The sequence below is a fragment of the Saccopteryx bilineata genome, chromosome 4 (genome assembly GCF_036850765.1).
Source record: "Saccopteryx bilineata isolate mSacBil1 chromosome 4, mSacBil1_pri_phased_curated, whole genome shotgun sequence".
NCBI lineage: Eukaryota > Metazoa > Chordata > Mammalia > Chiroptera > Emballonuridae > Saccopteryx > Saccopteryx bilineata.
This window is the reverse complement of record NC_089493.1, coordinates 260,608,881-260,631,004: the sequence shown is the minus strand read 5'-3', so window position 1 is coordinate 260,631,004 and position 22,124 is coordinate 260,608,881. Positions and strand designations below refer to the sequence as shown.

The following is a 22,124-nucleotide window of genomic DNA, read 5'->3' as shown; positions in this document are numbered from 1 at the left end:
CAATGCCTAGCTTTTAATTTGCCCATGGTCTAGATCAGTCCTTAAACTTAAAGGTGCATATTGATCTCCTGCATGTCTTGTTAAAATGCAAATTCTAGTTCAGGGATTCTGGAATGGGACCTGACTCTACATTTCTAACCAGCTCCCAAGTGATGCGTTATGTTGCTGGTCCATGCACGACACTTTGAGATACAGGGGTCTAAATAGACTGTCCTTAATATTAATAGAAGAGTCTACTTCTTACAGAGCACAAGTAACATACACTTGCTAACGTTTTTATCATCATCAGAACAGAACTGAACAACGGTACAGACAATAACAGAGATCATACAACGTTCACTTACATGGAGAGAATCCATGGCTATGAGCCTTATTAAGTACTGTCTTTTAGCTAGCTGAGCTACACACAGTAGTAAACAGATTGACATGGAAACAGTAATCCAATTGTTAGAGCTTAATGTTTATAAACAAATTAGACTGACCAAATATATATGTGATATGGAAGGATATATCCTTGTTGGTGCTGTTTCGATTTTTTGAACTCTCAACTATCTAGAAAGGAAAGAAAATCTTTGCTAGGTAGAGAGAAGTTGTTGGAGCAGGTGCCGTCAGGGGCAGATGGTGGGTCTGAGTGAGAGAAGAGTGCTGGGCGTGGCCGGGACAGCGGTGTCACACAGAGGACACACTTGACTCATCCGCTGCCGTGGAGCGTGGCAGGTCCAGCATGGCTAGAACATCCAACTTTTCAAGAAAAGCCAGAAATAAAAATTTCATGTGAAATTTCCCAATTTAAAAATGTTGGCCACTAATTTAAATTCTTTTAAAACATTTTGCGGAGCCCTGGCTGGTTGGCTCAGTGGTAGAGCGTTGGCCTAGCATGCGGAGGACCCCGGTTCGATTCCCAGCCAGGGCACACAGGAGAAGCTCCCATTTGCTTCTCCACCCCTCCGCCGCACTTTCCTCTCTGTCTCTCTCTTCCCCTCCCGCAGCCAAGGCTCCATTGGAGCAAAGATGGCCCGGGCGCTGGGGATGGCTCTGTGGCCTCTGCCTCAGGCGCTAGAGTGGCTCTGGTCGCAACATGGCGACGCCCAGGATGGGCAGAGCATCGCCCCCTGGTGGGCAGAGCATCGCCCCTGGTGGGTGTGCCGGGTGGATCTCGGTTGGGCGCATGCGGGAGTCTGTCTGACTGTCTCTCCCTGTTTCCAACTTCAGAAAAATGAAAAAAAAAAAATAAATAAATAAAAATAAAAATAAAACATTTTGCGGGCCAAGAAAACACATCTGTGTCCCAGACACAACCCTTCAGCCACCCGTTTACAATGTCTAGTGTAGACTACAGTGAAGTCTCACGATTGAAAAATTGTGAATTTTCAAAATGAAACTGTCTGGCCTTTTCGTCTTTAGACACTTTGGTCAAAAGAAACATCCTCTGCTTGCGTGTTTGGAGGTTCTGGTGTAAGGTTGGTGTGTAATTATAAAGCCTGTCTTTTCATCTTCTTTCACATTCCAGATTACAGGACAGGCCCGTGTTTCACTCAGGTCAACAACCAGATGTGCCAAGGGCAGCTGACGGGCATCGTCTGCACGAAGACCCTGTGCTGCGCCACCATTGGACGGGCCTGGGGCCACCCCTGTGAGATGTGTCCGGCCCAGCCTCAGCCCTGCCGGCGGGGCTTCATCCCTAACATCCGCACCGGAGCTTGCCAAGGTGAGTTACCCTACGCACGGTCATCCACGAGTCAGGTCTTCCTTCACTGCACTGGGAGGATCTGCCCGTGTGGGTGACCTCTAACCTGGTACCATTTCCAAGATGGGCTTCATTCACAAGCCTGACTGGAGATGGCTTATTTTTTAGCCACCTAATAAATAATTATTTTTCAACTCTTGACATAAAAAAGGATGTGAGAGATAACATGAAAAATTGGGTAAAATTAAAATATATACAGTTTAAAATATTTATTACAGGCCCTGGCCAGTTGGCTCAGTGGTAGAGCGTAGGCCTGGCGTGCAGGAATCCCGGGTTCGATTCCCGGCCAGGGCACGCAGGAGGCACGCCCATCTGCTTCTCCACCCCTCCCCCTCTCCTTCCTCTCTGTCTCTCTCTTCCCCTCCCGCAGCCAAGGCTCCATTTGCCTGGGCGCTGAGGATGGCTCTGTGGCCTCTGCCTCAGGCGCTAGAGTGGCTCTGGTGGCGGCAGAGAGACGCCTCAGATGGGCAGAGCGTCGTCCCCTGGTGGGCGTGCAGGGTAGACCCCGTTGGGGCACATGCGGGAGTCTGTCTGACTGCCTCCCCGTTTCTGGCTTCGGAAAAATACAAAAAATATATATTTATTACAGTCAGAAGACAAACCATTCCATGTCTTCATCCACTTGGCCCCACACCTCTCCCAGGCCTCTCAAACTATGCCCATGTAAATACCCAGGATAAACGTTTTATCCCTTGTTCCTAATCTCATTCAAGATATGCGAACCTGAGCCCAGCCAACAGGGAGAGGAGAGCTGCCCGGGTGAACCTCTTCCATGATTACATTGATTTCAGAGCTTATCACCTGGTTGGTTACAGTCTTGTCCCAAGCAGTCTTCCCAGCCACATTTAGACATATATATTTCAATATATTGGGGCTAGATTGAGGCCCCTAGGATACTGCAATAGTAAATTCCAAGCCATGCAACCAAAACTGTTACATACTTACTGGATAATTAATTTTCAGCCACCACAATTCTTACCCTTTTTTTTTTTTTTTTGGTTACTTCTCTGATATCAGATGTGTTTAAACCCATTTTTAGAGCTTAGAAACTGAGCTCTGTAATGAACTCTCAAAAGGCAGCAGGATCTCGGGAAAATGGAAAAATACTTTTGTATTATTTAAAAGATAGTTTTACTCATATTTGAGTCATGGGGAGTTAGGCTTATTGTGCATGATTAAATCATATGCAAAATTAGATCAGAATTCTTTCAAATTGATGTTAGTAACCTGTATTGGAGGCAGAGATGTTATCTACTCAGCTCATGTAATGACATATTACAGAAAGCAAGTTCACTGTCCTAAAGCTCAAGTGAGAATTGTAGATTGAGGATACTGTACGTAGCCTCAATTTAATATGACTCCCAGTCTGATTATAATAGTTTCTGATAAAGCAGCATTTTTTTTCTATAGAAGATGAGCCATACTATATAGTATTCACTATACTATGTATATCTCCTAGATTAGTGTAGAGATTACCATATAATTTATATAAAGTACTATTAAAGATGAAGTACTATATAGATTTATTAGCTTAATTCTGACTAGATTTATTAGAGTAACACTTTTTGTTTATTCTATAGCATTTCCACCTTCTAATATACTTGCTTATATATTCCCATTTTATTCTCCCCCAGCTAGAATGTAAGATTCATTAGGGCAGAAATCTGTTTTATTCATTAATGTCTTTGAGGCATTTAGGTAGTGTCAAACATGCAGTTGATGCTTGGTAAGTATCTTTTGAATTAATAAGTAGGATTAAACTTAAAATACTTCCCAAAACCACTTTTCATAGAAATAGTCCAGGTTGAGAAAAGCCCTTAACTTCAACCAGAATGTCCCAAATAATTGACTCTCCTTATTTTTTGCATTTGCACTTATACTTTTTTAACTTGGTAATTTGTCAGAGAGCTGCACATTTCTGAACAAAGTTATTAAAAGTGTTGTATATGATCTCAAGCATTCTGAATGCCCTTCAGGGTTTAGTAATGTCTGAAGGCTTATTAATTTGATTGTTTATGCTACAAAGGTAAGTCTTAGGCTCCACTTGCCTAGAAAAATCTAATGGATTACTAGAGCAAAAGGAGCAAAATGAAATTTGCCACATGGTTAAAATGTCTAGAAAAGCTAGTTTAAAAAGTTCTGCTTTATTTCAAAATCATGGCATAGTCAGAAAGTTCTCAAGGAAATATTAATCTTCAGTTCAGGCTATTTTAAGACTACATCTTACGGTGGTTTTATTTTTTTTTCTTTAAATTCCTAGACTATTTCCCAAAGACCGCTACCAAATTAAGTTGGAAGATATAGATAGGGCAAGAAAAAAATAACATCATAATACACATGATATGTACATGTCATACTTTTCTTTATAATAGTGATCCTTTCATGGGATAATTGAACATTTTTATAGAGTTAAAAGTAAGTTTCAGCTGTGTAGATGATAATGGCGAATAGCTTAATATTGGCTCTAAAACAGGGTCCATATTAACAAAGAGAGGACATGGTGAAGTTCTGATCATAGTGTTATCCCACTGGTGACACAATTAGAGAATTATCTTGTCTGTGGTTTAAGAGGGACTGAAACATGGTCATGTAATAAACAGAATAAATGAAAAATGAAGGCTGACAAAATCAAGACAATATTTTTCAAAAATTAAGCTACGAGGAGAGCAGTCACTCAAAGTGTTGCCATAATGACTCTGGCCTAAAGTAAGCAGCGTCAGGTCAGGCATAACGGTTCCTGACTCCTACTATACTGAGAGCTGTTTCGGGTCCAGCCCTTGTGCCTGTGTCTAATTCACATTTAATCTTGTACTTTCTTCCATTTTATTATACAGTAAAAGGTCCAAAGTTAACTAACAAGGTTTTAAAATTTAATCTATCGTAAAATGAGTGACTTAAAGTTTAAAAAACTGGCATTAAGCCCTTTTCTAAGAATATTGACAAAATTAAAGAATGTCATAATCGGCCATGCACATATATTGCATTATTTTCTTACAAGTAGTTTCTTCTTTTTAATCTTAGCAGTCTAATGAATTTACTCTAATTGGAAAGTATTTTATTTAGGATTAGCACTTGACTTTGGCTCTTTTAGACTTTTTTTTTTTTTTCTGAAGTTAGAAGTGGGGAAGCTGTCAGACAGACTTCCACATGCGCCGACTGGGATCCACCCGGCATGTCTACCAGGGGGCGATGCTCTGCCCATCTGGGGTGTCGTTCCATTGCGGCAGGAGCCATTCTAGCACCTGAAGCGGAGGCCATGGAGCCGTCCTCAGTGCCCAGGCCAACTTTGCTCCAATGGAGCCTTGGCTGCGGGAGGGGAAGAGAGAGACAGAGAGGAAGGAGAGGGGGAAGGGTGGAGAAACAGATGGGCGCTTCTCCTGTGTGCCTTGACTGGGAATTGAACCTGGGACATCCACGCCGGGCCAACACTCTACCACTGAGCCTACTGGCCAGGGCCTCTTTTAGACTTTCAAATGAACAGTGTGCTTTAAAATTTTTTAAAATATATAAAAATAAAATTTGCATAATTATTCATTTATGCCATTTGATTTTTAGGAATTAGGCTTTTAAATAAACATGGCAGAGGAAATTTGCTCATTAAATTCCATCTCTGGCTTTATCAAGGACAATAGTAATAGACTGATGACAAGCCTCTGCTCAGTTCCAGACAACCTGAGAGGCATGGGATTCAGACATGTACCATAGGTCAGGCCCTAGCTAGGACACGGGTCACAGTCTTGAATAAAGAAATAGCAGAATGGATCCTAAATCACTCCCTACAAAGCAGATGCTGGTGGGTATCCTCTTCCAGTGGCGTTAGTGCACAGAAATATTTAATTCCATGACTTGGACTGCACGTGAGAAAGTAGGGAAGTTTAATCTCAGCTGAAACCGGGACTGTTCCTAGCTCGTTTCTCAGGTGTAGGCTGAGAGGAAGATGCCCATGGTAGAGTTATTTCTAGACCTTCTCTATAGCACTAAGTAAAAAGGTAGTTTGGTTCATTTAATTGGTATAAATTATTATTATTATTATTATTTTGCATTTTTCTGAAGCTGGAAACAGGGAGAGACAGTCAGACAGACTCCCGCATGCGCGCAACCGGGATCCACCCGGCACGCCCACCAGGGGCGACACTCTGCCCACCAGGGAGCGATGCTCTGCCCATCCTGGGCGTCGCCATGTTGCAACCAGAGCCACTCTAGCGCCTGAGGCAGAGGCCACAGAGCCATCCCCAGCGCCCGGGCCATCTTTGCTCCAATGGAGCCTTGGCTGCGGGAGGGGAAGAGAGAGACAGAGAGGAAGACGCGGCGGAGGGGTGGAGAAGCAAATGGGTGCTTCTCCTGTGTGCCCTGGCCGGAATCGAACCCGGGTCCTCCGCACGCTAGGCCGACGCTCTACCGCTGAGCCAACCGGCCAGGGCCTAATTGGTATAAATTATTAAAGACAAATTTATCTTGGCGGTCTACATTGACTAAGTTAACCAGATCATCACGAAGTTCAACTTTCATTCATACTGTGTGAATACAAGCCATCCCAGTACAGCCCCCAAATTTTACTTAAAATGTACTTGACGATAGAAACTCTTATTTAAAATAGCAGAATACTCCATTTCTAACTTGATAAACACTAATATGAAAATAAATAATAGGAAACAAGGCATTCTAAAATAAAATTCTACAACCTCCAATTGAAAACAGTAATGAACACATGCAGTTGTTGGGAAGTCACTGGGACAAGAGGACTCTTCTGAGCATTTGCTGAGTATCAGCATCCTGAGATGCTATCCAGTGGTGGTGACCATTCTATTGGAGAAAAAGAGAATGTCCCTGTAAGAGACAGATCCACTGCGGACCCTCAGAGTAAAGAAGGGATAGCGGAAAGAGAGTCTTGGGAGGCAAGCCATGGCGAGTATCCACTACCCAGAGACTCACTCTGAGGGAAAGCAAGGGGAAGGACCACTAGTGAGCAACTCAGAGAGTCAGTATCTGAAAAGTCATTAGGTAGGAGCCACATCACCACCTGAAAGTTGAAAATTAATACCCAAGGGGGAAATAAAGTGGAAATTCAGTGAGAAACTGTTTTAAGCAGTATTCCCTATAGAAGTTTTCAAACCAATGCATTTCCTCTTGGCTGTCCCCTTTCTTGCTTCAGCAGGAAATGGCACAATTTAAAGAGTAATAAAGAGAAAACTGAAAAAAAAAAGAGAGAGAAGAACATAAAAGGCAAATGAATGTGCTTCAAAGAGTTCCCAAATAAATACCAAGTTCATATACTTCCCTCTTATCTCAAGGAAATGAAAAACAATGTGGTCCTTTTAAAATGTACTCAAGGGAGAGTTAAAAGAGTTCAGTAAAGATAATCAGAGATAAAAATGGATGGATAATCCTCAAGAAAGAAATTGGAAAAGGATTTAAATCTTTACCTAGTGGAAGGCAAATAATGCATGTATACAGATATAAATACATCCATAAAACTGAAAAGAATCAGTGATAATGGTTAAGCTTAAAGAAGTCAGTAATCAAGGTCAGAATAAAAAGAAGGCTTATAAAGAAACTGGTATGTGATGAGGTCAGACTAGAGAAAGCTGGTGAAAAGAACTAACTGGAAAAATGCTTAAAGATACAATAGAAAAATTTTCTAAAGTAAATAAAGACTTCAATCTGCAGATTGGAAGGCATAAAACTTTTTTTTTGACAGACAGAGAGAGTGAGTCAAAGAGAGGGACAGATAGGGACAGACAGGTAGAAAGAGAGATGAGAAGCATCAGTTCTTCATTGCAGCACCTTAATTGTTCATTGATTGCTTCCTCATATGTGCCTTGACTAGGGGGCTACAGCAGAGTGAGTGACCCCTTGCTCAAGCCAGCAACCTTGGGCTTCAAGCCAGCGACCTTTGAGCTCAAGCCAGCAACCATGGAGTCATGTTCATAATCCCATGCTCAAACCAGCAACTCCATCCTCAAGCTGGTGAGTTCGCATTCAAGCTGGATGAGCCCGCGCTCAAGCCTGTGATCTCAGGGTTTCGAACCTGGGTCCTCCACGTCCCAGTCTGAAGCTCTCTCCAGTGTGCCACTGCCTGGTCAGGCAGAAGGCATAAAACCTTAATAAAAAGGAAAGATAAAGAGAATGCTATGGACATTAGAAAGAATAAGCAAGAATTTTTTTTAAGGGACTATCCCAACTTTTCTCAAACTTTTGTAGAACAACTCAGACCAAAAATCAGTGTGGTAGTGTCTACACACTTCTGAGGCAATACTCTGTAATTGATTTGATTTCCCTTTAAATAAAACTACTTTAGTTTTTCTGTTGAGTTTTAATTATAAGGGCCAAAGTGGAAGCAAAGAAAGGTTCCTTTAGCAGTGAGATGGCACATGGTGGAGGTTGAGACCAGAATAGAGGCAGAGGAAGAATTGAGATACATTTGGGAAGTAAACATTTGTTACTGATTGAATGAGATGGGACAAGAGAAATGGAGTTTGTTTCCTAGGTTTCAGACTTTGACAACAGATAAATGTTGGTGACATTTGTTGAGATAAGGAATATCGAGAGAGAATCATGCTGTGTTCTTTTTATTAGAAGTACAGAGTCCTAAAGGTAGTAAGTTACCAGTATTTGCTTGTTGGGATGATCATTTATTCATTTGAATTCATTGCATGAATAGGTATTCTGGCTAAATCAAATCATATTGAAGGTTGCCAAGATACCCTGTATTTCTTTAGATTACAGGTTGAGAGAGACCTATTCTTCAATCGCTATACTTAAAGACTCACATTCTTTTTTGTTATAGAAAAAACATACAAATTGAGAACATGCATAGAGAATAGAAACAAGAACTTACATTTTAAAAGTGGGACCAATATGGTCAACATTCATTTTTATAGAAGTACTAGTAGAATGTATGAATATCTATGGAGTGTAAATATATAAGAACTTACATTTAAAAAGTGGACCTAATTTGGTGACAGGCAAAGTTCAACTACAATCACTATTAAATACAGTAATAGGAATTGCCCTTGGTTCTCATAGATATAAATTAATTGAACCAATTTTACATACCTGTACCACTGCACAGATTTTTCCATATTTTAATGTTAACTAAAAATAACATACCATATAATACTAATTTATATAATAAAATCAGTTTGATCTTTTACAGCAAGTTTATTTGGAGAATTTGGAGAATAAATGAGTTCATGAACTAGAATTATGATTGCTTTGTTACGTTACTTATAACCTTATAGACATAGATTGAAGTGATTATATAAGGTTTAAATATCAAAAAATTTAACCATAAAATTCTTACATGTGATTTGAAGTAATTCAACATGGAAAGAAACAATATCATTGTGCCTGAATTGAAGGGATAAAGGAAAACACACCTGTATAGTAATCTGGACAGTGGAAAACTAAGATGTTAGTAGTTGCTTATGTTAGCATTCTGAAGACGTAGAAACTCTTACATAATTTGAAGGTCTGAGGCTTGCTTTTTATAGTTTTATAGAGAGAACTGTGTATGCCTCTAAGGTTCAAGTTGATTATTTCTATAAATTTCCTTTTTTATTTAAGTTGAGAGATGGGGAAGCAGAGAGACAGACTCCCACATGTGCCCCGACCTGGATCCTTCCTGCAAGAACCCTAGCAGGCAATGCTCTGCCCATCTGGGGCTGCTGTTCTGTTGCTCCACAACTGAGCTATTTTAGTGCCTCAGGCAAAGCCATGGAGCATCCTCAGCACCTGGGCCAAATTGCTTGAACCATTGGAGCCATGGCTGCGGAAGGAGAAGAGATGGGAGGGGGGGGGTGGAGAAGCAGATGGTTGCTTCTCCTGTGTGCCCTCACCGAGAATCAAACCTAGGACTTCCACACGCCTAGCTGACACTCGACTGCTGATCCTACTGGCCAGGGCTAAGATTTCTTTAAAATTTCTTTTTTTTTTTTTTAGTGATTAACTTGATTGACCTAAAAGAAATTAATTCTGGATAGCTGTGTAGTCTAGGATACTTCAAAAATAAAGGTTTTATTTTTCCTTCTAGGAAAATACTTTTTAGGCAGTTACAAAATAAACCCTGTAAAGTCAGTTTGCTTTTCCCTTTGAAAAATTACTGAATCTACTAAATTATGTAGTCAAAAGATTTTATGAATAGTAGTAAGGAATTTTTAGGTTTGGCCTCCTCTTTCAGCTTATACCGTGATACCCTTTCTCTGATTTATCTGCCAGGAGAGGAGATTCCTCGGGATGTTTTATACCACATTGTAATGAGAGTGGAAATGTAGTGCGCTTGAAAAATAATGCGGTTGGAATGCTCTGAATTAAACTGTTTGGTGTGTAAACTTCTTGTCATGCATTTCATTCGAGTTGCTTTTTGTTTGGATAATATATCCTTTAATAAAACTGTTTTGGTGGACTGAGAGCACACATAAAATAAAAATAACTGTGTCAAGTTGCCAAGATTAGATGATAATTGGTATTTTAGCTATGCACAGAGTTTTGTCACTTTTTTGGCCCTTTTTATATGGGTTTCAGTTTTAAGATCCTTTTTATACAGTAGGATAGTAGTGTGTTATAGTAATTGTGTTCAGTCAACATGATTGGAACACCGGAAGCTAGGAGTCCGCTTTCTGGCTGATGTATTGGGAGGCATTTTCTATGTGTAGGCACTGCTAAGCAAGGAAAGCCATCTGAGTAAGAGTTCCACCCTGACTGCTTAGGTTGTCACTACTTGGAGTTACCCTGGTAGAGAGTATAGGTTGTATAAATGGTGGTGGATGGAGACGGGATTTGGACTGGTGAATACCCAATACAGTGTGCAGATGATGTGTTGTAGAATTGTACTCTAGGAACCTATACCATTTTATTAACCGATTTCACCCCAATAAAATCAACTATAAAGGTTTAAAAAGATATCTACCATAATTTCAGTATAAAATATTTTAGACTATTGTAATCAGTTTTGTAGACATATACCTAACACGAGGAAGAAATTAGATGGATGATAAGCTCTTTTGTAGGCTTGAACTCTATTTTACACACTAACATACACCAACATTTTGGGCTTATCAAAAAATAATAGGGTAAATCAGTATATAACATAGTGATGTACCACAAACTCTGTTTTTAGTGAGAAAAAACAAGATGCAGAACAATGCATAGAGGGTGGTTTTATTTGTGCTAAACAGATCACCACTCTGAACATATAAATAAGAATGAACAGACAGCTAACTCATTTCAATGGTTATCTTTTTAATTACCTATTTTTGTATCATTAGCATTTATTACAATAAGCATGCTATTTTATAATTAAAGATATAGTATTTTTTTTTTTGTATTTTTCTGAAGCTGGAAACGGGGAGAGACAGTCAGACAGACTCCTGCATGCGCCCGACCGGGATCCACCTGGCACGCCCACCAGGGGCGAGGCTCTGCCCACCAGGGGGCGATGCTCTGCCCACCAGGGGGCGATGCTCTGCCCCTCCGGGGGGGGGGGGTCGCTCTGCCACAACCAGAGCCACTTTAGCGCCTGGGGCAGAGGCCAAGGAGCCATCCCCAGCGCCTGGGCCATCTTTGCTCCAATGGAGCCTTGGCTGCGGGAGGGGAAGAGAGAGACAGAGAGGAAGGGGGGGTGGAGAAGCAAATGGGCGCTTCTCCTATGTGCCCTGGCCGGGAATCGAACCCGGGTCCCCCTCATGCCAGGCCGACGCTCTACCGCTGAGCCAACCGGCCAGGGCAAAGATATAGTATTAATAAATGTTATGTTATTCTGATAATTTGCACAATGTAAATTTACAAGTGCTTATATGTTATATTTATTTTTATATACAGTGTTTATCATGGTGATGCACTGAATTAGAGATCATTGTCTTACAGAGACAAAAATTAAAACAAATTTATGTAGTATAAAGTGACAGATTCAAAAACTCTAAATTAAAGGAATTCTCCCAATCCCTGATAGTATGTTACCTATAAATTTTTGTACATGCCATCTATCCAGTTGAGGAAGTTTCCTTTTAGGCTTGGTTTACGAGATTTTTTAAATGAATGAGCGTTGAATTGTGTCACTTTTTTTTTTTACATCTATGAGATAATCATATGTTTTTGCTTTCTTAATGTTAGTATAATGAATTAAATTGATTGGTGTTTGAATGTTGAGACAACCTTAAATTCCTGAGATAACCCCACTTGGTCATGATGTAGTGCCTATTCCACAAGATATTATTCTATTTGCTTTCACGTAATGTATTTGTTTGGCTAGAGTGTCACAGTGACAGTAGTTCCATAAAATGAATGAAGGCCGTGTCCGCTCTTTTTTTCTTTTCTGTAAAAATTTATATACAACGGCTATTGTTTCTTCTTAAATGTTTGAAAGAGTTCACCAGTAAAGCCAGTAGGCCTAAAGTTCCTGCAAAGATTTTTAAGTATGAATTAAATTACTTTAATAAATATAGATCTATTTATATTATATATTTGTGTTTGAGTGCGGTTTTAAGAAATTTGTACATTTTGTCTTAATTGGTGAATTTAGTGCCAAATAGTTTTTTTTTTTAATTTTTAAATTGGTTTTAGAGAGTGAGGAAGGGAGAGAGAAAGAGGAGAGAGAGAGAGAAATACCGATTTGTTGTTCCAATTATTTATGCATTCATTGGTTGATTCTTGTAGGTGCCCTGAATAGGGATCGAACCCACAATCTTGGCTTATTGGAGTGATGCTCCAACCAACTGAGCTATCTGGTCAGGACTCTAGTTAGTTGTTAATACTATTTCCTTTGATCCGTTTAATCTGTCTTCTTTTCTTTTTAACTTTTAAAATATTTTTTCCACTGATGAGCTAGAGAGAGAAACATCAACTCGCTGTTTTACTTACATGTGTACTCACTGATTGCTTCTCATATGTGCCCTGAACAGGGTGGAACCAGTGACCCCTGGTGCACAGTCAGTGCTTTATCCACTGAGCCACCCATTCAGGGCCTCTGTCTTCTTTTTATTTTTCAGTCTTGACAATGATGTATCACTTTTACTTATTGACAGAGTCAGGTGTTGTAGTTATTGACTATCTTTGTTGTTTAATAGCTGTTCTATTTTATCATTATTATTTATTTGCTTCTGTTTATGTTTAATTTGCTCTTTTTAAAATTTCTTAATATAAAAATTTAGATCACCAATTTCTCTTTTTGTAAAATAGGCATTTTAATGCTATAAATTCATCTCTACACTTTACTTGCATCCCACCAATTTGGTATCTTATGCTTTCATATTCATTTAATTAAAAATGTGTTCTAATTTATTTTTCATGTGATTTCTTCTTCGGCCCATGGATCGTTTCAAAGTATATTGTTTAAATTTCACATATTTGGGGATATCCCTAATGTTTTCTATTATTAATTTCTAACTCTTCTGTGTTTAGAAAACATAGTTTGGATGATTTTAATCCTTTTATGTTAAGTAAGCCTTTTTACATGGCCTCCTTGGTAAATATTTCATGTACTCTTGAAAATAATGTGTATTCTGCTAAAGTTGGGTAAAGTATTCTATAAATATAAATTAGGACAAGTTGATCAAAAGTATAGTTCAGATTTTATATATCCTTGCTGATTTTGAGTCTATTTATTCTATTATTTAGTAAGAAGACTATAGAAATTTCCAACTATAATTTTTGATTTGTCTGTTTCTCTTTTCAGTTCTATCACTTTTTGTTCTGGGTGTTTAACAATATATAATCTGTGCATACACATTTCACATTGTTATGTCCTCTCAATGAATTGTGCTCCTTGTCATTGTGAAATATATATCTTTGTCTATGGTAATATTTCTTATTCTGATGAACACTTTATATAATATTAACAACCAGTCCAGCTTTCATTTGATTAATGAACATGATATATTTTATCATTCTTTTACTTTTTTTTTTTTTTTTTCTTTTTCTGAAGCTGGAAACGGGGAGAGACAGTCAGACAGACTCCCGCATGCGCCCCACCGGGATCCACCCGGCACGCCCACCAGGGGCGCCGCTCTGCCCACCAGGGGGCGATGCTCTGCCCCTCCGGGGCGTCGCTCTGCCGCAACCAGAGCCACTCTAGCGCCTGGGGCAGAGGCCAAGGAGCCATCCCCAGCACCCGGGCCATCTTTGCTCCAATGGAGCCTTGACTGCGGGAGGGGAAGAGAGAGACAGAGAGGAAGGAGGGGGGGTGGAGAAGCAAATGGGCGCTTCTCCTATGTGCCCTGGCCGGGAATCGAACCCGGGTCCCCCGCACGCCAGGCCGACGCTCTACCACTGAGCCAACTGGCCAGGGCCATTCTTTTACTTTTTAAGCTAGGGTTTGTTTGTTTTTGGTTTTTTTTTTGAAAACTTCATCTAATTTCTTTTTTAATTTTATTGAGACAATTTTAACGGGGTGATATTGGTCAACTAAAGTACATAGATTCAGAGAAAACATCTCCAGATCATTTTGACATTTGATTATGTCACACATTTGATTATGACATTTGATTATGTATACCCATCACCAAAAGTAAAATTGTCCTCTGTCACCATTTATTTGGTTTTCTTTATGCTCTCACATATTCCCAACCCTTCCCTCTCCTCCCTTCCCCTCCCTCTCATAACCACTGCACTCTTATCTGCCGGAGTCCAGCCCCGGGGGGGGATCCAGGGGTCCCACAGGAGGAGACGGCGTCGGCGAAATCGAGTGAGAGAGCCGAATTTCTTTTCTTTCTCTTTATTCTCTGGTTAGCATTTACTGCCAGGCATCTCTGCTCAATGCTAGTATAGGTCCCTTTTTATACACACACACTGAGTTACAATTACATGGTATTAATCATTGCTTCTGTTTCACTATGTTTACATGTTTCCGGATAGCAGTTAATTTATATCTATAAATTACAAACCAGGTAGCAAATCATTCAAAGTACAAAATAACTTGAATAGTGATAACATCAGTAAAAGCTTTTAAAGTATTAGTACTAATAGTTAACTAACTTTACTGCTGTTGTGAGTCAAGGGGCAGAGAGAGATTAGCAGATGAAATCATTAAGGACTAACAATGGACCACCGCTTGCTTAGGTAAATGGCTTTGAGTTTATGCAGTGTCCTACTTTTTCTCACAAGATTCTAAAAGGCTTGCCTATAAAGAAATTGACATAATATTAAGAGTAGCTTTCACCCAAAGATATACAGAGTGCACTTGCAAGATAGCCTAGTAGCAACATAATTTCAGAAGACATTAACTGTTATTACTTCTATGGATTCCCCTACATTTCTCTCATTATCAAAGAATTTTGGAAAGTATATAAATCTCATGAGAACATCTCATTGAGAAAGCCTAGCAATTGCCTTTAGTCAAAAGACAATTCTCTTAGTAAAACATTCTTTTCTTGCTGACTGCGCTCTCATTCTAGGCCACACAATGGGCCATTCTACTATACCTTACCTAAGATACTATTGTCTAGTCAAATATTACTTATTTATTATATTTAAACACTAGTTAAGTTCTGACTCTATTCTTCTCAGAGTGTACCACTATCTGCAGATCAAATAAGCAAGAAGAAAGGAATGTTTCTCTACTCTATCACATGAAAAGGCTAGGGAGGAAAAATGTTGAATTAAGTGAAGGCCGAAAAGTGCTCTGTGCACAGCCACTGCCTCCTACCCATTCACAAGTCACAATCTATTCTTTCTAACATGATTAAGAAGGAATTCTCCTACAGACTTAACCCTTTACGAGGGATATCATAGCCAGCCTCTTATGTCTATGAGCCCAGTTCAAGGGGCTTACAGACTTTTCTGTGGAACTCACACCCTCTGTCTCATTTCCAAAGAAATTACTACGAATCTACAGGGAAAGCACGGTACTATTATCCCAGTGCCATAAATAATAGCACACACCCAGAAAAGGGGGGATATAAGGCCAGATTAATTCAAAAAGTCAAAGGGGGAAGTATCATTATGTCTCTCCTTTGGGTGACTTTGTCAACCCGCAGCCATTGGTCTTCTCTGCTGTGACTTTGTCAATCAGCAGTTTTTGATCTTCTTCTGCTGTGACCTTGTCAGCCAGCAGTTGTGGGTCTTCTTCTGCTGTGACCTTGTCAGCCAGCAGTTGTGGGTCTTCTCCTGCTGTGACCTTGTCAGCCAGCAGTTGTTGATGGGCTCCCAACACTTATCTATGTCCAGGAGTCTCAATTTTGTATCCCACTTATGTATGGAATCATACAGTTCTTAAGTTTTTACTGGTTTACTTATTTAACTCAGTATAATGTTATCGACGTCCATCCATGTTGTTGTAAATGATGCTATGTCATCATTTCTTATGGCTGAATAGTATTCCATAGTATATATGTACCACATCTTCTTTATCCAATCTTCTGTTGAAGGGCTTTTTGGTTGTTTCCATGTCTTGGCCATCATGAACAATGCTGTGATGAACATGGGGCTGCATGTGTCTTTACGTACCAATGTTTCTGAGTTTTGGGGGTATACACCCAGTGGAGGGATTGCTGGCTCATATGGTAGTTCTATTCTTAATTTTCTGAGGAACCACCATACTTTCTTCCACAATGGTTGTACTATTTTACATTCCCACCAACAGTAAATGAGGGTTCCTTTTTCTCCACAGCCTCTCCAACACTTGTTATTACCTGTCTTGTTGATAATAGCTAATCTAACAGGTGTGAGGTGGTATCTCATTGTAGTTTTGATTTGCATTTCTCTAATAGCTAGTGAAGATGAGCATCTTTTCATATATCTATTGGCCATTTGTATTTCTTCTTGGGAGAAGTGTCTGTTCATGTCTTCTTCCCATTTCTTTTTTGGATTGTTTGCTTGTTGAGTTTTGTGAGTTCTTTGTAAATTTTGGATATTAGGCCCTTATCTGAGCTGTTGTTTGAAAATATCATCTCCTATTTAGTTGGCTGTTTGTTTTGTTTTCAGTTTCCTTTGTTGTGCAAAAGCTTCTTAGTCTGATGTGGTCCCATTCATTTATCTTTGTCTTCACTTCCCTTGCCTTTGGAGTCAAATTCATAAAGTGCTCTTTATAGCCAAAGTCCATAAGTTTAGTACCTATGGTTTTTTCTATGTAATTTATTGTTTCATATCTTATATTTAGGTCTTTGATCCATTTTGAATTAATTTTGGTACAAGGGGACAAACTGTAGTGGAATTTCATTCTTTCGCATGTGGCTTTCCAGTTTTCCCAGCACTATTTATTGAAGAGGCTTTCTTTTCTCCATTTTGGCTTTTAATCAAAGATGATTTGACCATATATGTGTGGTTTTATTTCTGGACTCTCTATTCTGTTTCATTGGTCTGAGTGTCCTTTTTTCTACCAATACCATGCTGTTTTGATTATTGTGTCTCTGTAATATAATTTGAAGTCACGTATTGTAACACCCTCAGCTTTGTTCTTTTTCTTAGGATTACTTTGGCTGTTCGGGTTTTTTTTTATAGTTTCATATAAACCTGATGATTTTTTGTTCTGTTTCTTTAAAAAAAATGACATTGGAACTTTGATGAAAATTGCATTAAATTTGTATATCGCTTTGGGTAATATGGTCATTTTGACTATATTTATTCTTCCTATCCAAATGCAAGGAATATTTTTCCATTTCATTGTATCTTTTTTGATTTTTTTTAACAATGCCTTATAGTTTTCATTATATAAGTTCTTTACATTCTTTGTTATATTTATTCCTATGTATTTTTTTTTGCTGTTGTTGCAACTGTAAAAGGGATTATTTTTTTTAGTTCATTTTCTAAAGTTTCATTGTTGGCATATAAGAAGGGAACAGAATTCTGTATATTAATTTTGTATCCTGCAACCTTACTGTATTTGTTTATTGTTTCTAATAGGCTTTTTGTGGAGTCTTTGGGGTTTTCTATGTACAGGATCATATCATCTGCAAAAAGTGAGACCTTTACTTCTTCTTTCTCAATGTGAATGCCTTTTATTTCTTTCTCTTGTTTGATTGCTCTGGCTAGAACTTCCAGCACTACGTTTAATAGCATGGAGAGAATGGGCAGCCTTGTCTTGTTCCTGATTTTAGAGGAAAAGTTTTCAACTTTTTGCCATTTAATATGATGTTAGCTGATGGTTTGTCATAAATGGCCTTTATGATGTTGAGATATTTTTCTTCTATACTCATTTTGTTAAGTGTTTTCAACATAAAATGATGTATTTTATCAAGTGCCTTTTCTGCATCTATTGATAGAATCATATGGTTTTTGTTCTTTGTTTTGTTGATATGGTGTATTATGTTAATTGTTTTACATATGTTGAACCATCCTTGTGATTCGAGATGAATCCCACTTGATCATGATGAGATTTTTAAAATTTTTTGTTGTATTCAATTGCTAGTATTTTGTTTAGGATTTTAGCATCTGTATTAATTAGAGATATTGGTTTGTAGTTTTCTTTTTTTGTGTTGTCCTTGCCAGGTTTTGGTATGAGAGTTATGTTGGCTTCATAAAATGTGTTTGGAAGTGTTGCTTTTTCTTCAATTTTTTGGAAGATTTTGAGTAGAATAGGAACAAAATCATTGAATGTTTGATAGAATTAACTAGTATAGCCGTCTGGCCCTGGACTTTTATTTCTTGGGAGGTTTTTGATAGGTGTTTCTATTTCCTCCCTGCTTATGGGTCTCTTTAAACTATCTACTTCTTCGCGACTCAGTCTAGGAAGAGTGTATTGTTCTAGGAATGTATCCATTTCTTCTAGATTGTTAAATTTGGTCACATAGTTTTTCATAGTATTCTACGATAGTTCTTTGTATATCTATAATATCTGTGGTAATTTCTCATCTTTCATTTTGGATTTTGTTTATATGAGTCCTTTCTCTTTTTTCCTTAGTGAGTCTTGTCAAGGGTTTGTCAATTTTGTTGATCTTTTCAAAGAACCAGCTCCTTGTTTTATTGATTTCTTTCTATAGTTTTTCTTTTCTCTATTTCATCTATTTCTGCTCTGATTTTTATTATTTCTTTTCTTCTGCTGGTTTTGGATTGCCTTTGTTCTTCTTTTTCTAGTTCATTAAGATGTGCTATTAAGTTTTTTACTTGGGCTTTCTCTTATTTGTTCATATAAACCTATAGTGATATGAACTTCCCTCTTATTACTGCTTGTGCTGCATCCCAGAGATTTTGATATGTTGTGTTGTCATTTTTATTTGTCTGTATATATCTTTTGATTTCTGCTTTTATTTCTTCTTTGACCCACTCATTTTTTAGAAGTATGTTGTTTAATTTTCACATTTTTGTGGGTTTGTTTACTTCTTTTTTTCAGTTGAATTCTAGTTTCAAAGCTTTATGGTCAGAGAATATGCTTGGTATAATTTCAGTCTTTCTGAATTTGTTGATGTTAGTTTTGTGTCCCAACATATGGTCAATTCTTGAGAATGTTCCATGTACCCTGGAGAAAATGTATACTCTGACATTTTGGGATGAAATGTCCTATAGATGTCTATCATATCCAATTAATTGTTCTCGTGTTTCATTTAAGGCTCATATGTCTTTATTGATTTTCTGTTTGGATGAATGATCTAGAACTGTCAGCGGTGTATTGAGGTCTCCAGGTATGATTACATTTTTGTTGGTTTTTATTTTTAGATCAGTTAGTAGATGTCTTACATACTTTGATGCTCCTTGGTTTGGTGCATATATATTAAGAAGTGTTATGTCTTCTTGATTGAATGTCCCCTTTATCATTATGAAATGACCATCTTTGTCTCTGATTACCTTTGCTGTCTTGTAGTCAGCATTGTTACATATGAGTATGGCTACATCTGCTTTTCTTTGATTATAATTTGCTTGGAGAATAGTTTGTTACATATGAGTATGGCTACATCTGCTTTTCTTTGATTATAATTTGCTTGGAGAATAGTTTGCCAACCATTCACTTTGAATCTCTTTTTATCCTTGTAGCTTAGCTGTGTTTCTTGAAGGCAGCATACACTTGGATTTTCTTTTTTGATTCACTCTGCTACTCTGTGTCTTTCTATTGGTGAGTTCAATCCATTTACATTTAATGTAATTATTGACACTTGAGGGTTTCCTATTGCCATTTTATATATTGCTTTCTGATAGCTCTGCTTTCTGTTTGGTTCTTCTCTTTTGTTTTTCTATCATTTGTTTTTGTTTGGTTATATTCCATACTTCTTTCCTCTGTTTCTTCTTTTTTTAAGCTATGTGTTTCTGTAGTGGTTTTTTCAGGGGTGGTTACCATTACATAAGAAAAAGGATATATATCATGTTCATTGTAATACATTATCTCATGAGTGCTTCTGCATTCCATCCTCCTTTGCTACTGCTAATCTTTGTCCTTTTCTGGTTTTTGGTTTTGTTGTCACTGATTATTCTTGTTTTTATTGTGATCTTATTGGAGCTTTTACTTGTGATTTTGTTTTGTTTTGTTCTTTGTAGCTGGTCAGATCACTCCCTTTAGTATTTCCTGAATTGAGGGTTTTCTAGTGATAAATCCCCTCATCTTCTCTATATCTGTGAATGTTTTTATTTCCCCTTTGTATTTGAAGAATAGCTTTGATGGATATAGTATTCTTGGCTGGAAGTTCCTCTCTTTTAGTACTTTAAATATTGGGGTCAACTCTCTTCTGGCTTGTAGAGTTTCTGCTGAGAAATCTGATGATAGCCTAATGGGACTTCCTTTATATGTTGTATTCTTCTTTTTCCTGGCTACCTTGAGGATTTTTTTCTTTGTCATTGGTTTGTGATCATTTCATTACCATGTGCCTTGGAGTAGGTCTGTTTAGGTTAAGGTAACTTGGTGTTCTGTTTGTTTCTTGAATTCGAGGCTGTAATTCTTTCCACAAGCTTGGGAAGTTTTCATCAATTATTTGTTTGAATATGTTCTACCTTCCATTTTCTCTCTCTTCTCCTTCTGATATACCCATTATTTTTATGTTGCTCTCTGTGATGGAGTTAGACAATTCCTGTAGGACTTTCTCATTTTTTTAAATTCATGAGTCTCTCACCTCTTCTTCTGTAGTATCTCTAGTTGCCTGTCTTCTATGACACTAATTCTCTCCTTTGTCTGGCCTATTCTATTAGCTAAGCTTGTTACCTCATTTTTCAGTTCATGTATTGAGTTTTTCATCTCTATTTGATTCGTTTTTATAGTTTCAATTTCCTTGGTGAAGTATTCTTTCTTCATTAAATTGTTTTTTGAGCTCTTTAAATTGCCTTTCCATGCTTTCTTGTATTTCCCTGAGTATTTTTAGGACTTCAATTTTTAGTTTTCTATCATTTAACTCCAAGGTTTCCAAGTAATTGAAATTTGTTTCTTGAGTTTTTTCATCATCTATCTGAGCTACATCTCTGTCTTTTGTATCCTTGATATTTGATTTCTTTTTCCTTAATGGCATTTGAGAGTGGTAATGTTAATAACACTAATAAGAGATAATCAAAAAAAATAAAATAAAAATTTAAAAGATACAGTGAAAACAATGAAAATTCTATAAGTGAAACAAAAACTACAGAGAACAAGGAGAGGAACTGAGGAAAAATGACAAAAGAGATAAAAAATGAAGTAAAAAACATGCAAAATGCCACAAAGAAAAATATGAATTCAAAATATAATAATTTGATGATAAATGATGATCAAATGAGAGAAAAAGAAAAAGAAAAAAAAATAAAAAATAAAAAAAAGATAAAGGTTTCTGAAATGAAACCCTCACAAAAAAACAAGAATGGAAAATGTAACAACTATGGATAATGAAGTTCAAAGGAAAAGGAAAGATAAAAAGGAAAGAAGATAAAATGACCAAAATGGAAAAAAAGAATTATTAAAATGTAAGTTTTTTCTGGTTTTGAGAGGTAGCTTCTTCCTTTTTTTTTTTTTTTTTTGACAGGTGGCACTGTACTATAGGGTTTGCTTCTGTGGGGCTCTTGAGCAGAGGTTTGCTATTGTGTCACTATGGCAATGACATAGACTGGGCCTTAGTCCCGTTGGTAGGCGGCACTTGTTAGGGCTTGGAGGCTCTGACAATGGAAGTCTCAGTTTTCCAAGTGCCTCGCCCCATGTGTCTCCTACCTGAGCTAGCAGCCTGGGGACTTAGCTGTGTTTCACCCCAGCTACTTTTTGCAGAGCAAGAGGCTCTAAGAGCAACTAGGTCCCTTCTCTAGAACTGCTCAAAGCACAGTTCTGGGTAAGGCTGGGCCAACCAGAGCCACCAGCGAGAGCAGGCAGGGCTGGGACCCTATTGCAGATCTAGTGCCTTTCTAAGGGCCCCTGGGCATGTCTAGCATGCCTCAGCAAGTTGCGGGTCTAATCTCCACAGGCTTCTCCCTCATGCACTCTTTGGTAGCCTGCAGCAAGTCACGTGCACGTCCAGCCCCCATGACTCCAGCAATGCACACAGAGGCCTGCACCCACCCACTCAGGCGC

The 22,124-nt window shown here is 38.3% G+C and overlaps 1 protein-coding gene across 1 annotated transcript in view; it reads left to right on the top strand.

Annotated features, from left to right (window-relative positions):
• FBN2 (fibrillin 2) overlaps window positions 1–22,124 on the top strand; it is a 286,570-nt gene that overhangs the window by 79,131 nt on the left and 185,315 nt on the right. The window contains exon 6 of the mRNA XM_066276820.1: window positions 1,511–1,708. Coding sequence (XP_066132917.1) covers window positions 1,511–1,708 — 198 coding nt within the window. The remainder of the gene's footprint in view (window positions 1–1,510; window positions 1,709–22,124) is intronic.